Source organism: Strigops habroptila, chromosome 2 (genome assembly GCF_004027225.2).
Source record: "Strigops habroptila isolate Jane chromosome 2, bStrHab1.2.pri, whole genome shotgun sequence".
NCBI lineage: Eukaryota > Metazoa > Chordata > Aves > Psittaciformes > Psittacidae > Strigops > Strigops habroptila.
Window position 1 is genome coordinate 83,870,236 of NC_044278.2, and position 24,951 is coordinate 83,895,186.

Sequence of the window (24,951 nt, forward strand, 5' to 3'; positions counted from 1 at the left end):
ATGTGTTCTACTACAGTGGAATGCACATTGCAGTTCACAAAGTGGCTCTCATTTCTTTGAAATCATTTCCTGGCAGTATGACAGGACTATTGCAGGGCACAAGGCTGCTGTCTTTAAGCAGCTAGTGCATGCTGTGGCCACAGTTGGTATTAGAGGCTTACCTGGACAATCTCATGGCTTTATTCCAGTCTGTAACCTAGATTTCTTCCCTTTAGAAAGAAAGGTTTCTGGAAAAGGTTGTGGATAAAGAAGAACCCTAGTGCTTATCCAATTGTAGTCCAAGTAGGGAACTGGACCATGAAAAGAGGTGAGATATATCGATATGGATATGACTAAAGAAACAGTTTGGTTGATCAGCATCGGGAAGAAGATTTGCAAGGCAGAGTCCCGGCTTATGCAGAATATGAATGCTGAAGTCTGGCAGTTGCCAAAGTCAACGTTAAGAAAGAGGCCAACTAGTACGAGAACAAGATTAAGATGAGAAATAACCTATTCTAAAACCAAATGTGGTCTTCTGCAGCATTAAGGCAAAAACCCCTCTAATAGGATTTTCAAGACATCTCTAAAGAACAAGCCTCTGGAAAAGCTCTGCCTGTCACTGTGCATTATAGCAAACCATACATCTTTTCTCACCGAAGCAGCCTAATATGTGACCTACTTAGGAGGTGAATTACAGTGAGCTTCTGGAGCCTTTTTTGCATCTTAAGGTATCCTCTGCAGTCAAGCACGCCTGTGACAGGAATCAAAATGCTATGAATATGTTTCTCTGTATACTTCAAAGAGAGGACAATGGTCTCTGCATAAATCTCCAACCATCTCTCCATGAATCATGCCTCTTATTTCCCACCCTCCAGGGACCACATGTTGTCAGTTCTAAACTGCTGAGACTGACACGCAGAAGATATAAAATGTAGATCAGGATCAAAAAGGCTGCAAGAGTGCTGTGTATTGTGAAGTGAAAAAATGCTTGCTGACATACTTTTTCACTTCCACCCGGTTCACCTGGGGTTTTGCTAGTAAAGCACTGTTTACTTGTCAAATTCCTAGACCCTGTAATTTTTGACACCTCATCAGCCTCATTGTCTTCTGAAAGCTTTGTTTCTAAAATATAATCACACTCACCAATGAAAAATAAACTTTGGAGAGGTTTCTCTATTATAGGGAGCTTAGTCCTCTGGATGCTACAGTCAAGGAACAACCAACCACAATAGAGAATATGGAATGAACAGATTTTTGCAGAAATTTTGGCTAGTCTTCACCCCCAATCTGGAGGTGGAGAGGCAGCTGTATATGAGCCAGCAGTGTGCTCAGGTCACTTGTATTGCCAGAACTAGGGAAGTATAGGGAAGGCTCACCTGTACTTGCCACTGGTGAGGCTGCACCTCGAATACTGTGTTCAGTTCTGGGCCCCTCACTACAAGAATGACACGGAGGTCCTGGAGTGTGTCCAAAGAAGAACAACAAACCTGGTGAAGGGGTTTCCTATTTTTTAGCTGGAATAGAGTTCATTTTCCTCCCAGTAGCTGGTGCAGTGCTGTGTTTTGGCTTTAGTCTAAGAATAATGTTAGTAACACAGTGATGTTTTAGTTGTTACTAAGTAGGGCTTACCCTAATTCAAGGACTTTTCAGTTTCTCATGCTCTGCCAAGGAGTATGGGCACAAGAATGTGGGAGGGAACACAGCTGGGACAGCTGATCTGAAGCAGCCAAAAGGATATTCCATACCATAGTGTGTCATGCTTAGTATATAAACTGGGGGGAATTTGCCGGAAGGCACTGATCACTGCTCGAGGATGGTCTGGGCATCAGTTAGCTGATGGTGAGCAATTGTATTGTGCATCACTTGGGTTTTTGGGGGGTTTATTCCTCTCTCTAGATTTATCATTATTATTATTATTATTACTACTATTTTTATTGTTGTTATCATCATCATCACCATTATCATCATTATTTTACTTTATTTCAATTCTTATACTATTCTTATCTCAACATGTGTATTTTTTATCCTTTTTTTCTGATTCTTCTCCCCATCCCACCAGGGGCAGGGAGTGAGCAGGCAGCTGCATGGTGCTTAGTTGCTGGCTGGGGTTATCCATAACAAGGGTCTAGAAAGTAAGTCATATGAGGAGTGGCTGAGGGAACTGGTGATTTTTAGTCTGGAGAAAAGGAGGCTCAAGGGAGACCTTGTCGCTCTCTACAACTACCTGAAAGGTAGAGGTCGGTGTTGATAACAACAAAGCTTTTGAACTGTACTTTTTACCATGGAAGTATACAACATTATAGAACTCGTATGCTGAAGTTCTACTTTTTAACATTAATAGATTCCACATATAAAAAATTTCAAGCATTATAGCATACTTTATTAATATGCATCATTACAATATGTCCTGCAGCACCACCAAACAACTGTATCAAACAATCTGTAATTTTGTTCTTTCAAACCTAAAGATTAATGCATTTACACAATTCTCAATTTTAAATTAGGGGCAAAAAGATAAACAAATATGTCTCTTAATCGAATGCAAAAATTGCTTCATATATCTTATAGCTTCATGAAGCTAGCAGGGGATTTAATACATCCAGTTGAATTGCACGTTATTGCTGTTCTGCTACGCTTATATACAAATTGAATTTAAATTAAAGCTTTTTTTAGTTCCATTAACAGAAGTATTGCTTTCATGATGTTTGCTTGCACTTGGTTCATTGCTTTTCTATTCCAAAGAGCAAATGAACCTGAAAGAATTTTTTCCCATGGAATTCTAACCTTATATTATGATCCAAATAGTTAGCTGTTAAAGCTTAATAATTTTCTTGATTCTTTCTTTCGGGATGTTTAAACTTTGAAAATGAAGCACTCATGTTTATGTAGAAATAAAATGTTGGTTACATTTCAAATGAATTATTAAGTCTTGCTTTTAAGGATTAACTTAAACTCATCTGCATTTAGATATTTGTGCTTTTGCTTTAATTTTTTCTACACTCATATTACAATTAATGGAATGCATTACGTTTTCACTCTCTGGAATCTAATTAATATAATTATGCTTCCTTTGTCCCTTGTTTTTGTTAATAAACTCTTCATTTTGTATCTCATCTTTGTATATTTCATACAATTTTTTTTTTAACAGCAGAGGCTTCTTAATGACTTTTTCATGATTAACTGGTAAGTTATTTTATACATAATGCTCATTATAGCTTTTGAGTTCATCTATGAGAGTAATTCAAATAACTAAGTTTAGAAGGAAATGTTTTTGGCTGTGTATGAAAACATTCTTTAAATATTTTACTTGAGAGTGTAAGTACATTCTGTACGTCCAGCAGAAACATGTCTGAAAAAACCTACATATGAGTACCTTAAAGAAGAAAGAAAATATGGACTGAAATTAAAATACAACTTCTAATTCTTGATGAAAATATCATGTAATATTACAGGACTTTCTTTTACACCTTATGGAAGATTGGAATCGAGTGTAACAAGATCGGTTACCTTAGGCAGTTATGCCACTGAACTGTAAAAAGAGGGTTTTTAATATATATATACACACACACACGTATATATACACAGTCCAGGGACTACTTTATCTAGAGAATCAAATATTTTTCCAGATGTTGGAAGTACTCAGAAATTAATATTAATATTTTGACACTTTTAGGGAAAAAAAAAAGCTAATGACAATTTTGTATGCATTTGGTATACATTATCCTATTATCCTATTATGTCTCATCAGGTGCTACAACTATTGAAAAGTATGATCTCAGAACAAACATCTGGATTCAGGCTGGAGTGATGAATGGCAGGAGGCTTCAGTTTGGTGTTGCTGTCATTGATGACAAGCTCTTTGTCATTGGAGGCCGTGATGGTTTAAAGACATTAAACACTGTTGAATGTTACAATCCAAAGACCAAGGCTTGGACTGTGTTACCACCAATGTCAACACATAGGCATGGCTTAGGTAAGGAAAAAAAAATATAAAAAAGATACCACATTTTTCAGATACTTAATTTGTAATGGAAAACTCAGCACTTTTAAGCTACTATAGCACACTGAACAGTAGCAATAAGTGATCACACTGTTAATTTTTCTAGTTAGATTGCTAAGAATATATAGAAGGTTAAAGTACATTTTTAATATTGGGAAAAAGGAAAAAAACCAAAACAAATCAAAGGCAGAAAAACAGGGAAAACCCCTTCAAAAAACAAAACTATGAAATTTTAGGTAGTTTAGGCTAGTAAGAAAATTCAGTTTTGTATGCACTGATTTAAAAAAATGGACATCTTTATCAAGCAATCAAGGCATTGTTTATTTTTATTCAAATCACATGTTTTCATTTATGTGGTATGATAGGAAATAACGGCAATAAACACTGTGTCAGTGATGGACTTATTTACTTTACAAATTATTTGTAGCAATAGTTTTATCGTGACTGAGGGCGTATTTTCCCATAGCCTGTTTTCAGATAAGTTGGAGTTTTTCTTTGTTTTATTTTGGTTTTGGATTTTTTTCTGTTTTGTTTCATTTTGTTTTGTTTTTTAGCAGTATTATCCATAGCACTGTCAGCATTGATCAAGCCACACTGTATTCCTGTTCTCGAAGAAATATACGTTTAGTGTTTTTAAAATTATTTTTTTTAAATTAAGCAAAAGACATTTATATTGTTTTCTATTGTGTATATCATATATATACAGTAGGAAAAAAGCTCCCATTTACTACATTACATAAGTAATTTTGTGATGTTTCTGAATATTATCTTTTATTCTTAAATGTAAAATTATGAGATTTTTTTTTCTAGCTTAAAGGAGTTTAGAATCTATAGGACATGCCCACCAGAATATAAATTGCATTAGGTACATAAATCAGTATAAATGTGCTCATTATCTGTTCTGCTAAAATCACTTGGTGTGATAGAATCATTACATCATGAAAAATAGAAATGGAAAAAACGTGCTAGGTTATAATGTCAATTCCCCTGAATTACAATCAGCAGCAAGTCCTTTAACGTACTACTCTGTCAATATGTCACAAAATGAAGATGCTCCCTCTTCCCTGCAATTTTACGCTTATAATATGCGTTTGTACAGTGGCTGGCACAATGCATTTTTGCTATTAAACATGTCTCACAGTAAAAAGTAGTGGTAAGACTGTATGTCAGTAGCATCATGGCACTAAATAGCTCTGTGATTTAAAATTGCTTCCGAAGTCTAAATTTAATAAGAATGCTGCAGAAATACATGTCTTTTTTACCAGAATTTTGCAGAATCTGTTATTAGTTTCAATGCTGTTCCTGCTGTTCCCAGGGGTGGTGAAAATGCAATAACTTCAGGTATAACACACGAAAGTATTAATAAATCATTAGGGAATGCTTGATAAAGAAGAAAAACCCCAAACTTTTCCTAATTTCTGGAAAGCCATGATCAAAACCCCTTTATGTCCAGTTCAAAAATATGTATAATTTGAATTGATAATTCTATAGATGCTTTTGGTCAGAAAACTTAAAAAATGCCTTGATAGTTCAAGTAAAGCTGTTCAGGAATGATAAGGTTAGGACTGGAGAAAAACATGCATGTTTTCTAGCGGAGAAAAAAAGGAACATAAGGCATTTGACCACTTGAGGATTTTTTTGGATTTGTGTGGAAACGCTTCCGAATTTTGTATTCCAGAAATTGGGGCTTTTTGTAAGCAACATGTGAAATGAGGAAAGAAGTATGAACTGGGATTTTATTGGTGAACATGAAAATTATAAAATGCAGTTGTTTGGGAAGCAGTAGAGATATGCTTTTGTTTTTTATTTGGAATTGCATAAGTCGTAATATGTTATTTCCTGAGAAGCTTAGCCAACAGAATTTAATTGCTGTTTTCATTTTAGTATTTTTTTCCCAGGAATCCCATAAAATTATTATTTTAGTAAATTCCCTTTGTAATAAGAAAATAATCTGCAGTATTTGTTTTTTATTTTCTTTTTTCTAAAATATGTGTTGTTATACCCACGTAGTGATAATGCAAGAGCTGTTTTAATTAGATTTTGTATACAAGATTAGAAATAGGAATCCATCCGTTAGACTGATGTCTTTTTGTTGATGCCAGCAAAAAAAAATTTCAGAGGTACCTCATTGTAATTAAAGTCACAACCAAGCAATACAATTCACTTCATTCTGTATTCACATAATCTTCAGTAGAACTATGTGTGTAGAATGTAATGTAGAAATGAGAAAATGAAAACTGACAGGACTTGTCGTGAAAGTACATTGTGTAGAAAGTCATATTCTAGGCAGTTTCAGTGGTGTCAATTGAAGATGAGTGGAAGCTATGGTAGTGTTTGGAATAAGTGTTGCTAGAGTACAAAAAAAGAAAGGGTAGACTGTGGGATCCAAACCTATTATTTCAACTAATACTGATTCTAAAAATCTCTGTTAAGTAGGTCATAAAATTATATGGAATATGAAAGAGTGATAACAAGCCAGAAAGGTGGTGAAGAGCACAAATGAAATATGGGGTTTGTGGAACTTGAGAAACAGAAGACAAAATCAAAACCCGTATAATGAAGGCAAAAAGAGACTGAAAGAGTGAGGAAGGGAAAAAAAATATAAATCAGGTTGGGGATTAAAAATTCAGTTTGTTTGTTTGTTGGTTTTTTTTTTTCTAAGGAATCAAACAAAAGATTGATACTCATCTTGTCTTTCCAAAGCAATTTAAGTGCCTCAGTGAGAAAATTAGGCTTCCAGTATAGTTCAGGGAAAAGGGCAGTCTTCTCAGGCAGGTGTCCTAAATTGTCTTGCCCTTTCCATGAATTATGTGAAAGAGTGTCTAAGCTCCTATTTTAGGATAGATTTATACTGTTTGGTATGCCTAGACTTGACCTTTAGATTTTGGCTTTGCATATACCCTGATCTCGCTATTTATAGTCAAACATATATTTGCGAGATGATCAGCATGGGAAGAAGGATAACCATGACATTACCTAACAAACTCATGTGCAGCTTATTGTGGAGGCAGGTTGAATATTTTTTCCTCCTCCCTTCTTTGAGAAGAGCATTTTGCCAGTTGGAATTGTCCAAGCAAAAATGTTAGAAATTCTATTAAAATGTTCACTGCTGATGGGAAAGCCTTAGATTTATTTATATAGCATATAGGCCTAGAGTGAGTGGTCCCAGAGGACCTAAACAGTTTCTGAATCTCAGTTTACACAGTGGGTTATGGCTTCAACTCATTATTCCCAATCAGCTAAATATGTAATATAAATGCATTCTGAAGGACCTAAGGGCTATGCATAAAGTTAGATGGCATGAATACCTGCCTATGTTGTGATCGTCATGAAACTGACATGTATAGGAATGAATATCTAAAAGACTAAGTCCATGAATCAGAAATGGAAAGAAAACACAAAAAGTTAGGGAGTTGTAGGATAAAATATCCCAGAACATCTTTGACATTGATGATGAAAACATGAAATGGGATTATGCGTTTTCACATAAGTCTATTTCTATATTTCACTGAAAAAGAATAACCCACCTGCTTTTAAGACCGAGCTTGATTTTCCGTTTCCATGTTTATTGTTTGAGAATCCAACACACGAGGCAGAGGGAAGCAAAAAAAAAAAAAAAAATTAGTTGGAAAATTAACAGAAATAACTGTAGAAATCTTAATAGAGGAAAAGATTCTGGAGAAACTGAATATCAGACAAAAAGGTGGTAAGTTACATAACAAAGGGAGTAGGTAAAACCAGAACTAACAAATCAAAAGTAAGAAGAACTTTATTTTGGCCAAAATCAAAGATATGATTACCTTCTTTTTGATCCATAAATAAAAACGGTACATAAAAAAAATATGTTCAAGCGTGAAGAAGTTTAACTGATAGCTAAATTCCAAATGCAGGTGCATGCTTAAGTCAGTACGTTCCTAAAACTGATAATAATAGGGAGTTTTCAATATTTACTGAATAATTCATTTCTCTTAGCAATTTTACTTTGTATAGAAGACCATTTTTTAAATAATACAAAAGCCTAAAGTCAGTGCTTCTATCCACTGAAACTTTCTCCTCTGCACTTTAAGTACAAGACTTAATAAAGTAATATTTCCTAAATTATGAGGTGCAATTGACTTTTTATGGATGCAAACTTCCATTAAATGCAAGTGAAAAAAAAATAATCCAGAACACAGACACCATTCGAGATGGAAATTTGCAATACAGTAATGGGACTTTATCAAACTACTGTGATTCTTTAAAAGGACTATGCATATTAAAAGTTACAGAGAATATAAATGCAGCTGAATGTCTTATGAGTTTGAAGAATAATACATGTTACATAAACTTTATCAAAGTAGACAGTTTACCCAGCAAGATGTTCACCAGGAGAAATGCATGATCCTTATTGCCAGTGAGTCATGACCCTTACTGATGAGTCAAAGGAAGAAGCTTCTATTAATAAAGAAAATCAGGATTGAAGTGCAAACTGATGTAAATTTAACATCATGTATTTATGCAAAATGTCACAAAAATTCTGGTCTGTGTAAATAATTTAGCTTGGCTTTGATTTTATTCTTTCTACATGGTAAATCTCAGAAGCAAAATACGTATATAAAGACATTAATCAACCTAAGTCTGTGCATTTTTAAATTCATTAAGTTATAATTTATACAATATTTTAACTACTTTTAGAAGTATTTCGTTGTTGTCTGTTCCAGCGATTGAAAAAGAATGAGATGCTTTCCAAAGAATTTTCAGATTTTCAAAAAGTACTTATTGTTTAACAAATATTCTTAACGTGTGATAGTTTAAGACATATATACAGACTACAGTTTCAGACCTAAGAATTAGGGTAGGATTCATCTCCCTAAGTAGGAATACATATGATGGAATAGAATGACTGAGGTGACAGTCCCATTTCCGTAGAAAAAAAAAAATAATTGTTTAGTATGAAACAATTTGTGGCTTGGAGCAGTTCCTGCCTCTCAAGGTACAATGACGATTATTGAGTAGACTGCAAACTGGAAATCTGCTTCCTGAATCTTTTTTCTTTTTTTCTTTTTTTCTTTTTTTTCCAATAAAAAAGCCTACATCAGTTTTATCCATGTTGTAAGATAATTGTAGATCTATTACTGGAGTTTCTTTACTACTGAAAGGAAAAAACATTAATAGCTTTTTATTATTTTTTTTAATATTCTATTTTATATATATATCACTGAATTAATATGTAAAAAATCCCTTTTACATTGGAAGGTACTTGCTGTGTAATTAACAAAGAACATCTTGGCTGTGTTCTACAGTTCATTCTTACAGTCATTTCAGTAATGGTCTGCCACGTTGACCATATGATTTTGATTACACTGCTACTGTCTAATTGAAAGATCTGTTTAAAATTTACAACGTATTCATGAACTCATTGTTAGGTTAGAGTGAATCTTGCTGTTTGTTCACTAGTTTTTGACTGAATATTAGATAACATTACTGCTAGCAACCACATTTCACTCCTTTCATGAAAAGGCAGGAATGTGACTAATAATAAAGAAGAGAGAAATGTTAAGAAAGTAAACCTACAACTGGGATGTTTTCCAGCACTTTATATAATCCTTTATCTTCCAATGTGTTTATTTTTAAGAGATCTAAAAGTCATTTCTGAAGATAAAAAAATCCCCCCCCCAAAAAATGAGAAACTATCTAGAACTTAATTACATGTTCAAACTGAAAATACAACTTGAGCGGTGTTACTTTAACCAAAAGTAGGTATCTGGATCTGAGTAAACTCCCTGTATGGTAACAGAGAAAAATAAATGACTCAAAGATGGATGTCATCTTAATCTAATACGTGCTAGGGTAAAAGGTGCAAAATTAAAAGATGACAAACAAGGACCCACAAAAGTCGTATTCGCACTTCAGATGCAGATAAGCTTTGCACAACAGAGAACCATCCACTTACAAAGTTGGCTACTCTCATTCAGCAAAGTACAGATCATTATAATAAAAATTATGCAGATTAAAGATGCAGTTTCTGAGGTTAATATGAAAAGCGATCACCTTACTTCATTTTATGCCAAATAAACTTTGTTTGGAAACAAAGCCTTTTAAAGCACAGGTGTTACCAGCAGATACTTTTAACTCTTTGGCCAGGAAAACACACGCTAGAAGATTCATGAGCAGGGTAGATCAGATTCACAGCAATGCAGCAAGAACAAAGTCTGAGTTTTACATTTTTTCAAGAAACATTACGAAACATAATAAAACATAAGCTAGAACACTGGATAAAGGAAAATTTTCCAGACACTAGTTTCTTAAAGCACACTGACAACTGAAAATAATACAGCCCTTCATACCACCACACATGTATAATACTGACCAAATTGTACTGTATTGGGCAATGACATTCCATATTTCCAGATGTGTGCAGCTAAACTGTTGAATATTTAAACACTATGAGCAAATGACCATGACGTTTGTCAGCTCAAACTTGAAACAACAGAGCTGTGAATTTACTGCATTCTGTGCATGTCACATCTGCAGTATATTCTGCTTATGCAGGAAATCTGAGATGCTTTAGGACCTTGACATATGGGCAGTCATAAACAATACTTCCAGTCGTAAAGAACATATACGTATATCGTGTATGTGCTTCCATGAGTACAAACAAAAATGTCCACCACTTTATTATATGTGTAACAAGAAAAAACAGTTTCCACCTTGTTGTAGTTTAACCCCAGCCATCAACTAAGCACCACACAGATGTTTTCTCACTCCCCCCTGGTGGAAAGGGAAGGAGAATCAGAAGGATAACAGAAAGGTTGTGGGTTGAGATAAAGACGGTTTAATAGGTAACGCAAAAGCCGCACACACACGCAAAGCAAAACAAGGAAATTAATTCACTCTTCCCATTAGCAGGTAGGTGTTCAGCCATCTCCAGGAAAGCAGGCCTCCATCACGCCTAACAGTTACTTGGAAAGACAAACACCATCACTGCGAATGTCCCTCCCTTCCTTCTTTTTCCCCCCAGCTTTATATGCTGATGTCCTGGGTTCAGCTATAGCAGTCATTTTTCTCCTTCTTAGTAGCTGGTGCAGTGCTGTGTTTTTTAACTTTCAGCCTGGGAACAACGCTGATAACACTGATGTTTTTAGTTGTTGCTAAGAAATGTTTACTCTGACCAAGGACTTTGTCAGTCTCATGCTTTGCCAGGGAGGAGGGGAAGCCAGGAGGAAACAGAGACAGGACACCTGACCCAAACTAGCCAAAGGGGTATTCCATACTACAGCACGTCATGACCAGTATATAAACCGGGGGGAGTTACCCGGAAGGCCCAGATCACTGCTCGGGTCGGGCTGTGTATCGGTCGGCGGGTGGTGAGCAATTGTATCCTCTCCCCTTGTTATTTCACTAATCATTATTATCATTGGTGGTAGCAGTAGTGGTTTGTATTATACCTTAGTTGCGGGACTGCTCTTATCTCAACCCGTGGGAGTTATATTCTTCCGATTCTCCTCCCCATTCCTCCGGGAGCGGGGGGAGGAAGGGGGGGAGTGAGCGAGTGGCTGTGTGGTTCTGAGTTACCGGCTGGGCTCAAACCATGACAGTTCTTTTTGGCGCCCAACGTGGGGCTCAAAAGGTTGAGATAACGACAGATCTCACCAGAGTGTGTTTAATCATATTTGTGATAAGCATTCATTGTTACTACTCGTCACAATGGTGATTATTTGGCTCTCAGACTTGTTGTGCTTGATCTCAGAGTTTCAGCATGTTGTACCTTACTTACAGCCACTATTTGCTGTTTTAGTGTTTATCAGCTGGGGGGCCTGGGCTAAGGTTCTTGTTTCACTGTACTTCATGGTAATGACTTGTAATACAATAGACTCATTGATCATGAAACTGGTCTGGTTTGTGCTTCCAGCGTGGCCATCACCTCTATACATTGGGAGGTATATAATGAAATATTTTAGCAATTGCATATCTTTTTTTTTCTCCTCGGGGGGTAAACTTACGAAGGAAGCATTCTCTTTCACCCCCCGTTCCCCCACCAGCCTATTTGCAACAGCAGTTGAGAGTTCTGAAGGTTTTAGATGGCCTTTGAGTACCCTTGAAACCTGCCTGCTGATTGTGCTGGGGATCAGCATGTTGGCACACATACGGAGTGTGTTTTACCCACGGCCATCCCGTCGTAGGAACATCCTATTTCGTTTAATCTCAAAAATTCAGCAGTATCAGGTTCGAATCTGGTCTAGGGTTAGACGACAATATAGGAGGACCACCAAGAGATTTTCCCTGAGGCTGGACAGTTATGAGTGGCAGGGTGTGTGGGATAGTATGGGCAAGTATCTAGGCCAGTGGGCCCCTCCAGTGCTCTGGAACTTCACCACTGAACAAGTGCAACATCCGGAAACACTAGTAAAACACTTAAACGAGGTGTGCAGTCGTCCTGGTTATACCAGAGAGGGACAAATCATGGCAACGTGCTGGGGCTTGGCCTATGCCTACAGAGCCCTGCTCAACACTATCCAGCACCTTCAAAGGGAAAAAAATGTCTCTGGATCTGATGGCAAAGCAACAGACAACGCAGCTATGCCAACTACAAGCACAGCAGCTACTCAGACCCTGACCACAACAGTCAACACAGCTACTCCAAGTACAGCAGCTACATCAACCCCAGTGACAAGCACAACAGCTACTCAAAGCCTGACCACAACAGACAACGCAACTACTCCAACTTCAAATACAGCAGTTACACCAACCCCAGTGACAAGCACAACAGCTACTCAAACCCCGACAGCAACAGACAATGTGGCTACTCCAAGCACCGCAGCTACACCAACCCCAGTGAGAAGCACAGTAGCTACTCAAACCCCGACAGCAACAGACAATATAGCTACTCCAAGCACCGCAGCTACACCAACCCCAGTGACATGCACAGTAGCTATTCAAACCCCAACAGCAACAGACAATGCAGCTGTTGGCGTTACTCAACTCCCAAGCACAACAGCTGCACCAACCCCAGCAACAGACATTGCAACCACTCCAATCCTAGTGGCAGGCACTGCAGCCACTCCAACCACAGTGACAAACACTGCAGCTAAACCAAATGTCCAGTTTGTGACAATGTCTGTTGCCCCTGAAAGCAAAAGCAGACGAGAGGCAAAAAGAGCAACCCGCGAAGCGAAGAAAGATGAAGACCAAATGCCATTACTACATGCAACAGCATCTGAACAAGAGTTACTACTACGTGGGTCAGAGGAAGAGGAAGAAGAAGAAGAGGTCACTTCTCGACCCCGGACCTCAACCGAACTGCTGAATATGCGAAAAGATTTCACCCGTCTTCCAGGGGAGCACATTGTCACCTGGTTGCTCCGGTGCTGGGACAATGGGGCCGACGGTCACGAACTAGAAGGTAGGGAAGCCAAGCAGCTGGGATCACTTGCTAAGGAAGGAGGAATTGACAAAGCGATTGCAAGAGAGAAGCGATCCCTCAGTCTTTGGAGGCGGTTCCTGGCAGCTGTGAAGGAAAGGTTTCCCTACAAAGACGATATTACGAATCGCTCAGCCAACTGGACCACGATAGAGAAAGGCATCCAGTCCCTGAGGGAATCAGCCATTCTAGAGATGATCTATTGTAGGCCGGATGCCAGGAACACATCCGTAGATCCAGGTGAAGTCGAATGTACACGACCCATGTGGCGGAAACTTACACAGAGTGCGCCATCATCATATGCCCACACATTGGCATCAATGACCTGGAATGACGGAATATCACCAACAGTGGATTACCTGATTCGTCAACTCCAAGAGTTGGAAGACAATCTCCCACCTTCCATCATTTCAGCTGTGGAAAAACTGTCCCAGGAGTTCAAACAATTGAGAGACGATTTATCCGATCTATCCAGCTCCCCACGCGTACCAACCCATGTCTCAGCTATTAACAGAAGGCGCCCTACTGCTCGAGAAAGAAAATATAGGAGGTACACACAACGGGCCACCCTATGGTTTTACCTGTGGGATCACGGAGAAGACATGAGAAAGTGGGATGGAAAACCTGCTTCAGCTCTGGAGCAACGGGTGCGTGAACTGAAGAGGAGAACAATGGTCAAGGATGATCCTCCCAGGAAAGCTGCTGCTCCAGTCTCTGGCGAGCAGTTTCCCAGATGGAGTGAAAGAGCTGATTTTACTCCAGCTCCTGTGATAAGGAATACTAATCTCTTTCTACAAGACAGAAGTGGAGAATTTTGTGATCACTATTAGAGGGGCCCTGCCTCCAGCCAGGTGGAGGAGAGGGATAATCGGGTTTACTGGACTGTGTGGATCAGATGGCCTGGCACATCAGTCCCACAGAAGTATAAGGCTCTAGTAGATACCGGTGCACAGTGTACTCTGATGCCATCAAGGTATCAAGGGGTGAAACCCATTTCTATTTCTGGAGTGACAGGAGGATCCCAAGCGTTAACTATGCTGGAAGCTGAAATCAGCCTGACTGGGAGGAAGTGGCAAAAGCACCCCATTGTGACTGGTCCAGGGGTTCCATGCATCCTTGGCATAGACTATCTCAGGAGAGGGTACTTCAAAGACCCAAAAGGGTATAGATGGGCTTTTGGTATCGCTGCCTTGGAGACAGAGGAAATTAAGCAGCTGTCCACCTTACCCGGTCTCTCGGAGGATCCTTCTGTTGTGGGGTTGCTGAAGGTCGAAGAACAACAAGTGCCAATTGCGACCACAACAGTGCACCGGAGGCAATACCGCACCAACCGAGACTCCTTGATTCCCATCCATAAGCTGATCCATAGACTGGAGAGCCAAGGAGCGATCAGCAGGACCCTCTCACCCTTTAATAGCCCCATATGGCCAGTGCAAAAGTCTAATGGAGAGTGGAGACTAACAATAGACTATCGTGGCCTGAACGAAGTCACACCACCATTGAGTGCTGCCGTACCGGACATGTTAGAACTTCAATATGAACTGGAGTCAAAGGCAGCCAAGCGGTATGCCACAATTGACATTGCCAATGAATTTTTCTCAATCCCTTTGGCAGCAGAATGCAGGCCAGAGTTTGCTTTCACTTGGAGGGGCATCCAGTACACTTGGAACCGACTGCCCCAGGGGTGGAAACACAGCCCTACCATCTGCCATGGATTGATCCAGACTGCAGTGGAACAGGGGCAAGCTCCAGAACACCTGCAATACATTGATGACATCATCGTGTGGGGTGATACAGCGGAAGAAGTTTTTGAGAAAGGGAGGAAGATAATCCAAATCCTGCTGAAGGCCGGTTTTGCCATAAAACGGAATAAGGTCAAGGGACCTGCACAGGAGATTCAATTTTGGGGAATAAAATGGCAAGATGGACGCCACCAGATCCCCACAGATGTGATCAACAAGATAACAGCAATGTCTCCCCCAACTAACAAGAAAGAAACACAAGCTTTCTTAGGTGTTGTGGGGTTCTGGAGAATGCACATCCCAAATTACAGTCTGATTGTAAGCCCTCTCTACCATGCGACCCGGAAGAAGAATGATTTCAAATGGGGCCCTGAGCAACAACAAGCCTTTGAACAAATTAAACGAGAAATAGTTCATGCAGTAGCCCTTGGACCAGTCCTGAAAAGGTCAGATGTGAAAAATGTGCTCTATACCGCAGCTGGGGAGAATGGTCCTACCTGGAGCCTCTGGCAGAAAGCTCCAGGGGAGACTCGAGGTCGACCCCTTGGCTTTTGGAGTCGGGGATATAACGGATCCGAGGCCAGCTATACTCCCACTGAAAAAGAGATACTGGCAGCCTATGAAGGGCTTCGAGCTGCCTCAGAAGTGATCGGAACTGAAGCGCAGCTCCTCCTGGCACTCCGGTTGCCTGTGCTGGGCTGGATGTTCAAAGGCAGTGTCTCCTCTACACATCATGCAACTGATGCTACATGGAGTAAGTGGGCCGCACTAATTACACAACGAGCTCGAATAGGAAATCCCAGTCGTCCAGGAATTCTAGAAGTCATCATGGACTGGCCAGAGGGCAAAGATTTTGGGATGTCACCAGAAGAGGAGGTGACGCGTGCTGAAGAGGCCCCACCATATAATGAACTGTCAGAGAGTGAGAAGCAATATGCCTTGTTTGCTGATGGGTCCTGCCGTATTGTGGGAAAGCATCAGAGATGGAAGGCAGCTGTGTGGAGTCCCCTGTGACAAGTTGCAGAAACTGCTGAAGGAGAGGGTGAATCGAGTCAGTTTGCAGAGGTGAAAGCCATCCAGCTGGCCTTGGACATTGCTGAACGAGAAAAATGGCCAGTACTTTATCTCTATACCTACTCATGGATGGTGGCAAATGCTCTGGGGGGGTGGTTGCAGCAATGGAAGCAGAGCAACTGGCAACGCAGAAGTAAACCCATCTGGGCTGCTGCATTGTGGCAAGATATCGCTGCTCGGGTGCAGAACCTGGTGGTGAAGGTACGCCACGTAGATGCTCATGTACCCAAGAGTCGGGCCACTGAGGAACACCAGAATAACCAGCAAGTGGATAAAGCTGCTAAGATTAAAGTGGCTCAGATGGACTTGGATTGGCAACATAAGGGTGAATTATTTTTAGCCTGGTGGGCCCATGACACCTCAGGCCATCAAGGCAGAGATGCAACATATAGATGGGCTCGTGATCGAGGGGTGGAATTAACAATGGACACTATTGCCCAGGTTATTCACGAATGTGAAACATGTGCTGCAATTAAGCAAGCCAAACGGTTAAAGCCTCTCTGGTATGGAGGATGATGGCTGAAGTACAAGTATGGGGAGGCCTGGCAGATTGACTATATCACACTTCCACCAACCCGCCAAGGCAAGCGCTATGTGCTTACCATGGTGGAAGCAACCACCGGCTGGCTGGAAACATACGCTGTGCCCCATGCCACTGCCCGGAACACTATCCTGGGCCTTGAGAAACAAGTCTTGTGGCGACACGGCACCCCAGAGAGAATTGAGTCAGACAATGGGACTCATTTCCGGAACAACCTCATAGACACTTGGGCCAAAGAGCATGGCATTGAGTGGGTATATCACATCCCCTACCATGCACCAGCCTCTGGGAAAATCAAACGGTACAATGGGCTGTTAAAAACTACACTGAGAGCAATGGGTGGTGGGACTTTCAAACACTGGGATACACATTTACCAAAAGCCACCTGGTTGGTCAACAGTAGGGGATCTGCCAACAGGGCTGGCCCAGCCCAATCAGAACTTTTACATACTGTAGAGGGGGATAAAGTTCCTGTGGTGCACATAAAGAATTTGTTGGGGAAGACAGTCTGGGTTATTCCTGCTTCAGGTAAAGGCAAACCCACTCGTGGGGTTGCTTTTGCTCAGGGACCTGGATATACTTGGTGGGTAATGCGGGAAGATGGGGAAGTCTGATGTGTACCTCAAGGGGATTTGATTTTGGGGGAAAACAGCCAATGAACTCAATTGTACGCTGTTGCCTGCTCTATAACACTTTCATAGCCCACCAGCTAGATATCTTCAGGTCGCCAGCAATTGACCCTGACTTCCCTCCGATCATCACCTCAACAAAGAATGAATTTTGAGAAAACCAGACAAGCTCAGCAGTGACCAGACGAGTTTGGCGGTATCATCAGCAGGCAGCAACCCAACACTACGTACCGTCCCTCCTGCCCTGAAAGACTATTACAAGAGATGGAGCCTGACATCATGGACTGGATGAGTTCAGCAATTTTACAGGGATTGGTCCATGGACTAGGGAATGATATCTTTGTGTGTGGGTGTGGGTGTATATATATGTGTATATATGGGACAGGGGTGATGGTGTGCTGAGAGATGTGGGATCTGAGCATGACGTGAATGGTATGGAATAAGGGGTGGATACTGTCCTGGGTTCAGCTATAGCAGTCATTTTTCTCCTTCTTAGTAGCTGGTGCAGTGCTGTGTTTTTTAACGTTCAGCCTGGGAACAATGCTGATAACACTGATGTTTTTAGTTGTTGCTAAGTAATGTTTATTCCGACCAAGGACTTTCTCAGTCTCATGCTTTGCCAGGGAGGAGGGGAAGCCGGGAGGAAGCAGAGACAGGACACCTGACCCAAACTAGCCAAAGGGGTATTCCATACCACAGCACGTCATGCCCAGTATATAAACCGGGGGGAGTTACCCGGAAGGCCCAGATCACTGCTCGGGTCGGGCTGGGTATCGGTCGGCGGGTGGTGAGCAATTGTATCCTCTCCCCTTGTTATTTCACTAATCATTATTATCATTGGTGGTAGCGGTAGTGGTTTGTATTATACCTGAGTTGCGGGACTGCTCTTATCTCAACCCGTGGGAGTTGCATTCTTCCGATTCTCCTCCCCATTCCTCCGGGAGCAGGGGGAGGAAGGGGGGGGAGCGAGCGAGCGGCTGTGTGGTTCTGAGTTACAGGCTGGGCTCAAACCACGACAGCTGAGCATGAAGCCATATGGTATGGGATATCCCTTTGGTCAAGTGGGGTCAGCTGTCCTGGCTGTGGCACCTCCCAGCTACTTGTGCATCCTCAGCCTACTCGCTGGTCGGGTGGTGTGAGGAGCAGAAAAGGCCTTAACTCTGTGTAAGCATTGCTCAGCAGTAACTAAAACATCCTTGTGTTGTCAGCAGTGTTTCCTGCACAAATCCTGAACATAGCCTCATACTAGCTACCACGAAGAAAATTAACTCTATCCCAGCCAAAAACAATGCACACCTTTAATCTGCCCCTTCTTCTCTTACATTCTTGTACAAAAGATTATTCACTAGCATTAATTTAGCAATATGTCTGGAATGAAAAACAGGAGAAAAATTCATGTCTCAAAAAGGTTCTTTGGGTCAAAATCCTGTAGGAAATATCTTGCTTTTCTACAATAGTAAATTTTGTAGGTATATCAGCATCTCATAAAGCAGTGCTATACTGGATATGTGTGTTTTCCCTCTCTATGTGGTGATTTCTGTGCACATGCCCTCCTTTCCCCCCCAAAAAAAATCCCCAAAAAACCCAAAAATAAAAAAATAAACCGACCCAACTTCCAAACCTATAATCTAAGCATTAAGTATAGTGAATAATTCTTCAACAGACTAGCTTACCAGAGCACAGCAATGCTCTTACATAGCTGTATTGTTTACCCCTTAAGAAGCAGCTGTTTGGAGATTAGAGAATCTTTCTTCTATGCTGTATTGACTAGTACCATGTACCTCCTTGTAGTTAAATTATTGTTATTTTTTAATGTTGAAACCTCAGGGGAAATATGTCATTCTAGCTGCTTTCACTGTTTGTTGACAGAAGACCTGAGTCTTTTAAAGTATTTTCTCTGCAATATTGATTTGCATGTATTAGATTTTTGCTTTGGAGTTTTCTTCTAATCGGCAACATTACAGTGATATTTTTTTCTGAATTATTAAGTACCTTATCGTTGTACTTTGCACCCTTTGTAAGTAGTAGATCATGACCCAATTCACTAAAGAGCTACAAATTGTAATGGCAACACTTATAATAATTTCTGAGTCATGTTCTTAGGATAATAGTGTGGCAGAGTTGACAATCTGGTGTCGCATCTACAAAACCAAATGTAAATAAAGAGGCAGCTGGCAGATCTTTAAATTTGCATTATATTAACATTTCAACATAATATCTTCTGGCTCAAGAGGGCAGGGGTATTTTGTATTTCTTTTAATCAGCCTTGATACCTGCCTCTGAATAAACATAAGAAGAGGTATTTTCAACAGTGTATCTCTGAATATTCCCTAAGGAAGGTAGGTCGGGTCTAATTCTCAGTTTCATCATATGCTAAATTCTCAGCTTGGCCTATGGCAGTCTTATATGCAGCATCCAAAGAATGATACTTGTATTTCACACCCAGTTAAGATTATGGTTGTGAAAATTCAATGCCAGGTTTAATTAATTGATGCATAATTTAAAACAAGTTGGACTTTACTATCAATACATTTCTTTATGTTAACACCAGTAATATGGAAGAAAAAGGGTTTAAGACATAAAGAGGGCAAGAACAGAGTAAGGAAAAGTAGCAATATTAGTTGCAATTAATACAGAATTGTCTAGGTATACTTCTGTAGATGTTGGTGAGAAAGGAAATCATTAGAGATTTACAGCTACCTGGAAACTAAATAAATGCAGAGCTTCAAATGGTGGTGACTGGTTGTTACTTAATCAAGTTTAATACTTTGATAACAAGTCACTGATATATTTGTCTCCTCACCTTTAGTGTCATGCTACAACATATGTCTGCCCTCTTCTTAAAAAAATAATTTCTCTAGTAAAGAAATAAGTTATTGGATACAAGTTTATCCTTCCCAGTTAAAATTCTGTCTCTGCAAATACCAAAATGCAGACACTACAGTAAAGCTAATACCATAGATATTTTTTCTTTGCCATTTCATATCCAAAAGTGTCAGTATGAAATTATATTTGATGTTATTTTATAAAAACTGACATTTTTTAAAATTTTAATGTGTGAAATTAGGTCTATCATCCAGATAAGGAAAGGCAGAGTTCGGAATATGATAGGCAGTGTTCCATTATTTGGTAACATCACAGAAAAGCAATTTAAAATCCCATTCCAATCTCCAAGTATAAATAATTTAAACTGTACAGATCTCAACACCTAATTAGACATAATAGGTTTTTTGCTACATAGCTTTGGGAAGGCAATCAATCAAAAGGAAAATGCCTGCCATTGCACACTAGACAACATTCACTTTTAGATCATTTAGCTAAAAAATAACACAGTTGTTTGCTTTCATAAATCCCTAAGTCTAAATGCTTACAAGAATTCTTTTTGAGGTAGGAAAAATTGTTCTTCCCAGTATATAGTAACATCATGGCAGTGCAACTTATTATCCTTCTTTCTTGTGCTTTTTTCTTCTTTTTTTGTTTTTGGTATATTTTTTTTCCCTGTACGTTCAATTTGACTGCAAATTTTTTTTTAGTGTTTTCAACAAATTTTTTTAGTTAGGAATCTGACAGTTTCAGGTTGTACCAATGAACAGCAGTGATGTGTTGAGACAACATTTAGGTGAGACACTTTTTAATCAAGAGTATACATATTGCCCAAAATGTTGCCCAAAAGCATCTTTATTACAGTAAATAAAGTTTAATAGGTAGTGAGTTCTGTATGACAATAAGTAGCAAATGCTCATTTTAGAGAAGTCAGTGAAGACTATTTGACTATTTTCTGTAGAAAGCCCAGTCAAAGAGTAAAACAGGAAATACAGAGGGAAAAATCCATTACATTAATGCAATGACTTAAAAAAAAAAAAAAAAAAAAAAAAGAAAAGCTAAAAATTCACGAAAATGAGGGAAGAACAGTATTTTGATTAAGGGAAAAGCAAATTTTCTACAAATTTAGTCTACATCCTGGACTAAAATAACTGGGATGTCTTAACCTACAGCAGGAAAAAAGATGACAAAGAAGCTCAAATATGAAAGGAAATGAGAAAACATATTAAATGGTGAATGAGATTAAAAAAAAACTAAATTAAGGACAATGCTCTATTTCCTAGTGAAGGTGCAAATAAGCTATTCAAGGAAGTAAAAAGTCAAAATTTCAGAATTGGTGGGGTATGGTTCACTGTGAAAATCATAATAATACAACTCTGCTTATGTGTGGTGACAGAGGGTTTGTGTCTTTATCTAGACACAAAGATTTATGTGTACAGAAACATTCACACACCTAAACTTTCTTTGAATACAGTTATTTTTTTATCCCAGCAAGAATCTGATTTTCTATTTAACTTTGCATTAAATGAAGAGTACATACATAAAAAGCTAAAGAGCACAGTGTTGTTATAACAAATTATAGCAAATACTTTTTTTGACAATGTAAACCTGTTTGTTCAGGATTTAAGAATATTTATACCTATTAGATATTAGAGTAAAAAACAACCAACCAAAAATACCCCCTGCAAAACATAATAAAAAACCAAAAATAGCAAAAAAAAACCAACATCCCACACAATGACAGCATATTATCTTCCGATTTTTTTATGTGAATACTGACACATCTTCCCACATGTTTGCTACTGATTGCATTCTGAAATAAGATATTGATTATGAGTTCAATTTAATACTCACCTTAATGTTCTGGAAAAATTATAGCTGAAACATGTGATTGAACAAAAAACATCATTAAGCAAGACGCTTCATACCAGAAGAAATTGGAGAATGAATTCACAGAACATTCTATAGAAAAAGATGAGGCTCAGACTTTATAGGAAGAAAAATTTCAGTAAAGATTAGCAGAATTTTTAAATTCTTTTTCTTAAGCTTAAAAAACCCCAAACCACCACCATACCCTCCCAAATAAATAAATAAAACCCCCAAACAAACAAAAAAAAAATCCCCCAAAACCACAAAGCCAACACACAAAGTGCAGGAATACTTTCTGTGAACACTGCGATGAGACTTGTTTGAACTCCTCAATTATTAACGGTTTTCAGGTCAAATTATGCCTTGGATGAATGACTTTTCTGAAATAGGACAAAACACAGTTCTTGTGGTAACTTTGCATTGCTTTAAATGAAAGAGATTTCTGCAAGAAAATAAATAAACCCGTTCTCTGAAACTTTAATGTTCTACTGTTTTCTGACTTTGCTGAGTTCAAATCATGTGAAATGGAGTGTAAAAAAAAAAAACAAAACCAAACATTGATTTAGGAATAAGATTCAATTTAGCCTGAGATTTTTTTTCAGAACAATACTAATTTGGGATCATCTATTCATAGAAAGGAATTACTGAGCTCATTGTATTGTAACAAGTGGTGCTTAATTATAACTTAATCTTCTAGAGCCTTCTAAGCTTAACTGAAGGTAGTGTGAGATAGAGGATTCATCATTCCTTTGAATGGGTGATTAAAACCCCTCGTAGTTAAAAATTTATTTCTTATTTAAATTTTTCCTACTTCAGCTTCCATACTTTACATTTTATTTTACTTTTCTTCACTAGATAAAAGAATCCTTATATATATCCAACATTACTTTCCTGTGAAGGTACCCATTCTGTTTTTATTTCCTTTTTTGATAAGGTAAATTGATGAAGCAGCTTACATTTCTTGCTCTAAGTGACTTGCTAAAGCCTTTGAATATATTTTTTTGATTCCACTTTTTTTCCCTTCCCTGTGGAACTCTAGTACAAGCAATTCCATTAGATTGACAAAAATTTAAGATCTATTTGGTAGCCAGTCCATGATTTGTTTATTTTGTGCTTTAGTGATATTCTAAGAGATAATTCATCATGCAGTAAGTTAAACAATATGTAGAAATCTAAGACTATCACATGATTGGCAGGTTATTCTATGAAGCTAACGATCCTTTTAAGGAATCAAATTAGATTTGTTTGACAAGGCCTTTTTTTCATAAAGTCATGTGGAGCGGCATTAATTTTATTCATGTTTGTTAATCCTTAAGTAATCAATCTCAAATTGGTGCATCCATTTTCACTTTGAATATGCAAGTTCATTTGTTAGTGGTGTTTTGGAAAACTTTTTTTTTTTTTACTATTAATAAAGAAAGCATACTTTTATCTTCTCTCTCCTCCATTTTAGGAGTTACAGTGCTTGAAGGGCCTATTTACGCAGTGGGAGGACATGATGGTTGGAGTTATTTGAATACAGTTGAGAGGTGGGATCCTCAAAGTCAGCAGTGGACATTTGTGGCAAGTATGTCAATTGCCAGAAGCACTGTTGGAGTAGCAGCATTAAATGGCAAGTGAGTAGGGTATCCTTACATGGTTGAAACACATTTCATAGAGGGATGAAAACTGTTACACATAGTAGTAAATAACTTTTAGCATATTGCAACAGGAAGTGTCTTTTAAAATAAATGTAGGCACAGTTGTGCACACCCTCCCATATCTCGGCTCTTATATTTACTTGAAAAAAAGTAATTTATATATATTTTCTACATTATTTTTGTTTAAAATTTGTATGAAATGTTTAAGGATATAGACCTGACATTTCAGTGTGTATGGTATAAACCAATTCAGGACAAATTGACAGTTGACTCATCTTACTTTTATATGTTTTATATGTTAGTTCTAGTTAACCAACTGAGTTTATCCATCTAATATAGTCATGTACGCAGTTGTATAGGCACTTTGCACCTTGGTTCAGCCAAGCACTGAAATCTTCTTTGTTTTAAGGCAACTACATTCACACAGTAAAAGTAAACAGAAATTTGACTCATGTCAAAAGAGGAAGACTACCTTAATCCTATAATTCTTACTGTATTCAGATTCTAAGTTTCTTTTTTGTAACTTTCACTTTTTAAAATTTTAACGTGACACTTACTAAAACTTATTTTATAGTAACGTGCTATTATGTGTGGCTTATCACTTTTAAAGTACTTGCTTTTACCAATATAGCTAAAACAAATATAGTGTGAATTGTAATAATTTAGAGATGGAGAGAAATTCATCACATCTAACTTCAGATATTTTTGTATAGACATTTGCAGCTGAGCCAGTCATCCTATGCTCACCTTATGGTCAATGGAAGAAATATGTACTTTTTGGAAAGCATTTGTCTTACTTATTTTAGACATTTATGTGAGGACAGCATGAATTGTGCTCTTTAAGTGCCCAATTTTCTCTACTAACTATATAGGAAACCTAAGGACTCTGTCCCAGATTCTGGCTTCTGTGTTTTTGATATTTAAGAGGGGAATATGAATCCCACTGTGGACAACTGAACCTAAATAAAAGGCAGCCAGTGAAGAATCCCTTGGCAAATTTCTGGAATAGCATTTTCCTCATACTGTATTGCTGTTGAACAGCAAGGAGGAATGGATCAGAAAAAGCTGCAGAATATGGGATGGAATGATAGAATAAATGTTGAGGACATTAAAAAAATATTTGATAAAAGTTAAGATAAAAAATATATAGGGAAAAAAGGATTCAATAACACTATAGGGTTTCCTGATAGAATATGTTATATAATTCAACAACCCACTAAATTTAGCCTACCCTGTGTCTTCCAGTTTCAGATC

At 38.5% G+C, this 24,951-nt stretch overlaps 1 protein-coding gene across 2 annotated transcripts in view; it reads left to right on the top strand.

Annotated features, from left to right (window-relative positions):
• KLHL1 (kelch like family member 1) overlaps positions 1-24,951 on the top strand; it is a 207,727-nt gene that overhangs the window by 164,259 nt on the left and 18,517 nt on the right. For both annotated transcript variants that reach the window (XM_030477140.1, XM_030477141.1), the window contains exons 7-8: positions 3,728-3,952; positions 23,511-23,673. In XM_030477140.1, the coding sequence (XP_030333000.1) occupies positions 3,728-3,952; positions 23,511-23,673 (388 nt within the window). The remainder of the gene's footprint in view (positions 1-3,727; positions 3,953-23,510; positions 23,674-24,951) is intronic.